Here is a 6,991-nt window from a genome sequence, read left to right on the forward strand (position 1 = left end):
CTGCCTCGGTAGTGAACTCCATGGTGTCTGTAACCAGAGTGGGCTCAGTAGAACCTTGAACCAGCAGGTCAGCTGGAGTGGATCCATAACCACTGGTGCTCTCTGGGATTGGACTTGCCTCCAGCTCCTCCACTCCGTTGTTGGAAAAGTCGTCAACAGGAGAGATTTTGCTGTTCATACCTAGAACAGTGTGACCACGGTGAGAAGAGCTCTGCACGCTCATGAAGCTTCACTGGTGAAGAGCTTTGTTACGTTTCTACTCAAAACTCACCAAGTTCATCCGTTGGGCTTTCTGTTGGACCGTCCAGAGGAACCACGTAGTCATCTGTGGGCGAAAAAGGCAAAATTACATAACATAAATGTTCCTAATTGGTCGTGTAGCACAGATGCAGTAATCACAACTATTTAGTTTTTCCTGCATTCGACAGAAATGTCCTGGCACTTCTTCCCCTGATTAAAGATCCAAAAGTATTTCCACCCATTAAACGGTTCAAAGAAAACTACAGAATCTTTTTTTTTAAAACCTCAAAGAAAAACGTTCTGTCAACCTTTCTGGCTTAATTTGGTGCTTTCCTCTCTGAGCCTGTGCCCAGCGCTCCTACACCCTCTCATCACAACACTGCTTCCTTGTGTTTCCTTTGGCCCGTGACACTGATGCTCTTGGCTTGTTCTGTTGAGACTTGGCCCCTGAAGCCAACCACCGTGACGGAGCCACAGTGTGGCAGCCGACCATGAACATCCTTCTGCAGTCCTCCTAACGTATGCTTTATGAGACGCACTGATTCAGCTCAATAGTCGTTTAAGTAATCAAGTGATCGAAAACATTCGGGGGACGTTTGAATAGCGCTGTTGGGATCAAGTGTAACAGTTCTGTGTAAGTACATTTATATATAAGTGTGTGTGTGTGTGTGTGTGTGTGTGTGTGTGTGTGTGTGTGTGTGTGTGTGTGTGCATTTCCAAAAGCATATATTCACCTGCATCATTTCCTTCGCTGAATGTAGACGGCTGATCCACTGCATCAACAACTGTGTCTGTGGGAATATCAATGAACATACATCAGCAGGGTGACCTTGTAAACAGCAGCTTGCTGTAAATCCCAAATGACTGAAAATGTAATAGAAAAAAAAACCTTTTGCCAAGAAAAATATACCTTTAGGTTTGTTATCATTTACATTATTGCATGAATTTGTCTTCCCCGGTGCTGTTGCACTGGATGCTCCCATGATTTGGTCTGTGGTAATTACCAAGACAGAACATATTGTCAAACTTAACCCAATGCATCGGTGCAGGTTACTGCATGCTGCTGGTGCACTGCTGGACATGCTGCTGTGCATGCTGGTGCTGGACATGCAGGCCGTCTCACAGGGACTAGCTTGATGTGTCAGACTGATCCTGGAATCTCTCACCTTTCATGCACAGCGCATAAAGTGTACGGCACAATCTCAAATCGCCAGAGTTATAATTGTTGCATGAGCTGAGAGAGATGATTTTAACATGCTGCCACAAATACCACATCATCTAGTACAAATCAAATAACCTCCAGACATCATACACAACATCTGAGATGTATGACTGCTTTTATAATGAGCATGAAACTGTGAAGGACCTCTGCAGTGGTTAACATGCAGAAACACACAACAGAGCTGAATGTGTCGGTTACCTTCTGCGTCACAGTGGAGTTTGAAATCTGGACAACACTGCTTGTACTTCACACAATCAGGGTCGCAGCTGCACAGCCGGCCTCTTTTAAAAGCTTCTCCACATCGCCCGAGACAGGAGTTTTCTGTTGCACACAAACACAGCAGGCTTCAGTACAAGAGACACACACAGTGGTGCCGAATGTATCTGACAAACTGAATCATCAAGCAGCGTTTATAAGATATATTCAGACCACGTATGAAATGTTGCTCCCAGCAAGGATAGAAATCATACACTGGCTTGAAAACTGCATTTAAATTGTGCACAAAATTGCATTTGGCAAGTTTCTAGGGAAGAAAGCAGAGAAAAAGTCTCACTTGTGGTGCACTGAGATTCAAAATCGCTGCAGCACTCCCCATAAGCCAGACAGGTGAAGTCACACTGGCACATGTAGCCCCTGTAGTACTCAGCACCACAGCGACCTTTGCAGCTCGCTGTTATGAGGGGCATAAAAAGGAAAAAACATCGTCAGAAAAGTACACAAAGTACAAAAATAAGATCCCATTTGCCCCAGTAACAGGTCTGCTTGAGGACACAGTCGACACAAAAGTGCCAAAAATTGATTTCTGACGTAGTGAGAAAAACACAGTGCAGCCTTCGGTTTCCTCTCTAGTAAATAATTATTAACAGAGTAAACATGAGCGAGTACAAACACAGAAAACATATACGACATTCCAGGAAAAACCTTTTACAAAAATACATTTCTGGCACAGAGTGTTAAAGAATGAAACTAAGTTAAATGGTTCTCTATTCAGTACTAATGTAAATTATACTTACTCTGACTGGAACTGAATTTCAAAGCACACGCCAGCAGAACAACAGCATAAAACAGTGTGGAAGACATCCTCCTGTACATCTGAAACACACACACATAAACAATAAATACATTTTCCATTATGACTGATTCTATGTTCACACAGACAGTCTTGATCTGTAGCAGCAGAAGACCAGTTGTGACCCACCTTGCTCGAGCCTCCGTCTGAACACTGCTGATGCTTTGACTCAGGCTGCTTTTTAAAGGCTCACAGAGTCCGGTCCACCTCCTGTTAATTGGCGTATCCGGTCTAATTAAAAGTGTGATGATCTCACAGGCTGCAGGGAGGGTCCTCCAGTCCAGACCACAGGTCCAGACATCACGATTCCCCACAAACAGCTGGAAGCACATCAACACACACATCTGTGCCAGACAGACGGCTGACTTTACACGCTTCCGAGGAAAAGAAAAAAGAAAAAAAAAATCAGTGGTTGGGACTTGCTGCTTAGTCACAAGTGCGAGAACTGGACGCTGACATCATGCCAGACTTTGGAGGTTTGTTAGATCAATACCATGTGGACGGTCAAACAACTTCTTTTTCCTTTTTAACATGTGATTGTTTATTTGGATCCCTGTTGGTTGCTGTATTGGCAACAGCTACTCTTTCTAGAGGTCATTTTAAAATAACATAACAATGTGTTTGCATTTATATTGTCTACAGCAAACAATAGATTTATACCTTTTTTTAAATTAAGCTATTAATAAATGATAGCTTGGGGATAAAACTGTTATTGTATATTTTACATGTCAACAATTTCATTTTGGATTATTTAAATATTTATCTTTAACATCTACTGGTCTACAGCTGAACTTTTTTTTTTCAAAGTTATTTTTGGCCTTTTTGCCTTTATTGTATAGGACAGTGAAGAGAGAGACAGGAAAGTGGGTGAAGGACCTGCAGCAAAGGGCCACAAGCGGGATTCAAACCCATAGCCGCTGCATCAGGGACAATAACCTCTGTACATGGGTCACCAGCTCAACCAGGTGAGCTATAGCGGCATACAGCTATGAATTCTGTCTACTCCAATAAAATACTGACCAAAAAAAGCAAAATGTAAAATGTTACTTCATCAGTCTGCAGAAAGTGTCTTTAAACTGTTAAATAAAGGTTTTGAAGTTGTGTTTTATCTTGAAGTCCCTCTAGAGTCACCGATCAAACCTCTAAAAGTCCTGTCTGTGGATCAGGGTTACATATGTGAACGTTTTTCGAAGTAAATATTTCCATCCTGCCCCAAAGTGACTTGGATGTAATTCTTTACACCATGGTTGTCAAACTCAAATACGCAGTGGGCAGAAATAAAATACTCGATATTTATTTAAAAGATTGACTACAGTTGTACATGTTTTCTTTCTCTGCACATATATAATGACAAACTTTTTCATCTGGAAATAAACTTAAGTTTTGCTTAAACATTGAATCTGGAACAAGCAAAGCTTAATATTATGAACACATGAGAAATCAAATTTAAAATCAGAGACACATCAGCGGCATTCATTTCTTTGTTTTTTTTTATGGATAAAATAGCAACAATTTTTATGCCTCTCTTTGTTTGTTACCTTTTGAGTTAATTTTCAATGGAAACCTTTTTCCACAGGCCAACAACAAAACAATCAAATTAAAAGAAAAAGAAAAAGAAAAAAAAGTACTTAATGATAAAGAGAAAAAAAAATGTACTTAATTTTTTCCAAGGAAGGGACATTTGCGGGTCTTCATTGACATGCCAACACACCAGCAGAGCATTCTGGGATGTGTAGTATCAGCGGTGCTACATACCAGCTCTAACAGACATTTGAAATAATCTTGCGAGCCAAATATAATGACATTGTGGGCCAGATTTTTCCCGTCGGCCTGAGTTTGACACCTATGCTCTACGCCCTTGCCTTCTTTTAGATCAGATCTATGAAGTCCACCCATCCCTCTATCAGTCGCTGCAGCTCCAGCACTTCAGCTCACCTACGACTTTGCTTAACCGTTGTTAAACTGCTCAGAAACTAAATTTTACTACACGTGAAACCCCAAAAGTCTGAATCTGTGTTCTTGAGACTGTCATCAACACTCAGTGGATTTAAGGTGGAAATGCACAGACGTGACTTCTTGTTTCACTCGTGACCTGCCACCCGGCAAAAACAGCAGCTGGACATGTTATCGAGGTGTTTTCAGCAGGGCAGCTTTTTAAAGCTGTGATTATAACACACAAACAAGGATGAGAGAGTTCACTGGTCGGTCATTCTCTGAACCACTCAGAAGAAGCTGCAGCAGTTTCTGGACCAGCTCAGTGTGCTTCTTTTACATTCCTGTCAAGGTCTGAAAGGGGCAGAAAGATCCAGCAATTCACAAAAACAAGACAAAATGAAACCTATTCTACTGAGCATCCTGCTTCACTTGTTCCATCTCAGGACCCCTCAGACTTATCTTCTTGGAAGGGCCATTGTCTCCATGTTGGAAACAACAAGGTAGCTAGTAATCCTGATAATGACATTTTAGACAGCGTGTTTACATGCACTTAAGACTTTACAGCAGTCTATCAGGGTTTACTGCATTTGGCTGGGATTCCTTTCTGAGTTTATGGGATTACTGGGTGTTTTTCTCACTGCACAGGAACAGCAAACAGGATCCTTCTTAATATGCGAGACCGATTACTGTGTTGATGTATTTTAAAAATTTGGGGCTGGTCTGCATTGTGGGCGTTTTGTAGATGGGAGTGTTGATGGACCATATCATGCGTCTGGTATTTTCCCATCCTGTCATGGTCCAATTAGAGGAAAACTGCTCATTAGTGCACTTGTGTTAAGGCAGCAACAATAACAGGATCCGGCTGGGGTGACCAAACAGTCAGGTAAACACAGACGCTGAAGGAAAAACCCACACAGCACTTTCCCTACTAGAACATTATGAGCACAGAATGCATCATATTAATCTGAAAAAAAAAAACCCAGAGCAGGTCATTGCCACACTAAGAAGCTGAAAGTTCAGAAAGTAGAGTCAGCATGCCCCCTTGTGTTTACAAGTTTCGGTGCTGCCGTGCGATAGTCTGACATCCGGCAGCTCAGGAGAGAAGTGTTTCTGCAGCGCGTTGCAGAAAACGACCTAATTTAAGTTTGACAATTAAAAGTTTTGTGGTGTGGGAGCTGTCTTATCTCATCAGACGACTGCCTCTGGAGTCTCTGGAAACTATTCAGCCTGCTTTCCGGAGTAGAATAAGTTTTTGTGTTCAGAAAAATAAACCGCAGCGACATACAAGATACAGCAGCCTAAAAAAAAACAGAGAAACCGACTTGACTCACGTGAATAAATAGATGTTCTGTTTCTTTATTACGATGTGCCAAATACTCCAGTGGTGCAACTCTGAGCTGAGCTTTACTGCACGTCCAGCTGACTTCCTGTCAGTTTGTGTCAATCCCACGTGAGTCTTTTTCTCACTAAATAAAAGAAATCATGTCACATATACAGAGGCTACAAGGTGCTGCAGTTGGTAGCACTGTTGCCTCGCAGCTAGAAGGTCGCGTCCCAGTGAAGAACACCCGGGATCTTTCTGCGTGGAGTCTCCATGTTCTCCCCGTGCAGCGTGGGTTCTCTCCGGGTTCTCCGGCTTCCTCCCACAGTCCAGAAACATACTGAGGTTAATTGGTGATTGTAAATTGTCCGTAGGTGTGAATGTGAGTGTGCTTGGTTGTCTGTCTCTAAGTGTAGCCCTGTGATAGACTGGTTACCTGTCCAGGTGAACCTGCCTTCACCCTGAGTCAGCTGGGATAGACTCCAGCCCCCCATGACCCTGGTGAGGATTAAGCGATGTATAGATAATGGATGGATGGATTTACAGTTTACAAAATGTATAAACTGGACGCTCAAGCAAGCTTACAAGATAAAACCCATTCAGTCAGTAAGAATATCTGAAGTCTTGACAACTACACAAAGAACTAAAGAATTCTTTTTTGATCTTAAAGCTATTTTCACTGTTTTTTACAAAAAGTTTGATGATGCGACTTCCTCTCTATCATTTCATCCTGACAGTTCACAGACCTGTTCAGCTCCCATCGAGCCCACAGAGAGGCAGACACCGGGCACCGAGGGACGCCCAGCAAAAGGCAGCAATATGACCGAGAGCAGGCATAAAGTGCTTATTACCACAGATGGATGTGCCACACTCTGGATCTCCTGGGGAGATTATAGGACCGCTGAGGGGGGAAGTAAGCTTGTTTTCCTGGATCCAAAACTGTGTCTGTGCCTTGTGAGCGGTGGAGGCCATCTTCTGTATTGGCAGCTTTAATCAGCCAGTCTGCTCGAGCAGGAGTTAAGCTGATTTGAAAGAGGCCGATGAGAGGCACAAGCAAGGGGACGCACAGGAGGAGAGGTGATGGAGAGCATGTGGATGCACACAGGAGATAATTTTCGGTCTTGTTGAAAGAAAGACTGACAATAGCGGCTCGGCAACTTTCTGGCTCTGTGCGAAAAAAAAAAAAGAACACACTGAAGTTGAG

General features: G+C 42.7%; 1 protein-coding gene across 1 annotated transcript in view; it reads right to left on the minus strand.

The window, feature by feature from the left end:
- Positions 1-2,673, minus strand: part of LOC103367495 (proteoglycan 4) — a 9,377-nt gene extending 6,704 nt beyond the window's left edge. Inside the window, exons 1-8 of the mRNA XM_008295528.1 lie at positions 2,661-2,673; positions 2,476-2,554; positions 2,016-2,132; positions 1,661-1,783; positions 1,151-1,231; positions 975-1,031; positions 272-325; positions 5-180 (exon numbers count right to left, since the gene is read on the minus strand). Of these exons, the coding sequence (XP_008293750.1) occupies positions 5-180; positions 272-325; positions 975-1,031; positions 1,151-1,231; positions 1,661-1,783; positions 2,016-2,132; positions 2,476-2,554 (687 nt within the window). The 5' untranslated portion in view covers positions 2,661-2,673. The remainder of the gene's footprint in view (positions 1-4; positions 181-271; positions 326-974; positions 1,032-1,150; positions 1,232-1,660; positions 1,784-2,015; positions 2,133-2,475; positions 2,555-2,660) is intronic.
- Positions 2,674-6,991: the final 4,318 nt, after the last annotated feature.

Source organism: Stegastes partitus, unplaced genomic scaffold, assembly GCF_000690725.1.
Source record: "Stegastes partitus isolate 25-593 unplaced genomic scaffold, Stegastes_partitus-1.0.2 Scaffold1055, whole genome shotgun sequence".
Lineage (NCBI taxonomy): Eukaryota > Metazoa > Chordata > Actinopteri > Pomacentridae > Stegastes > Stegastes partitus.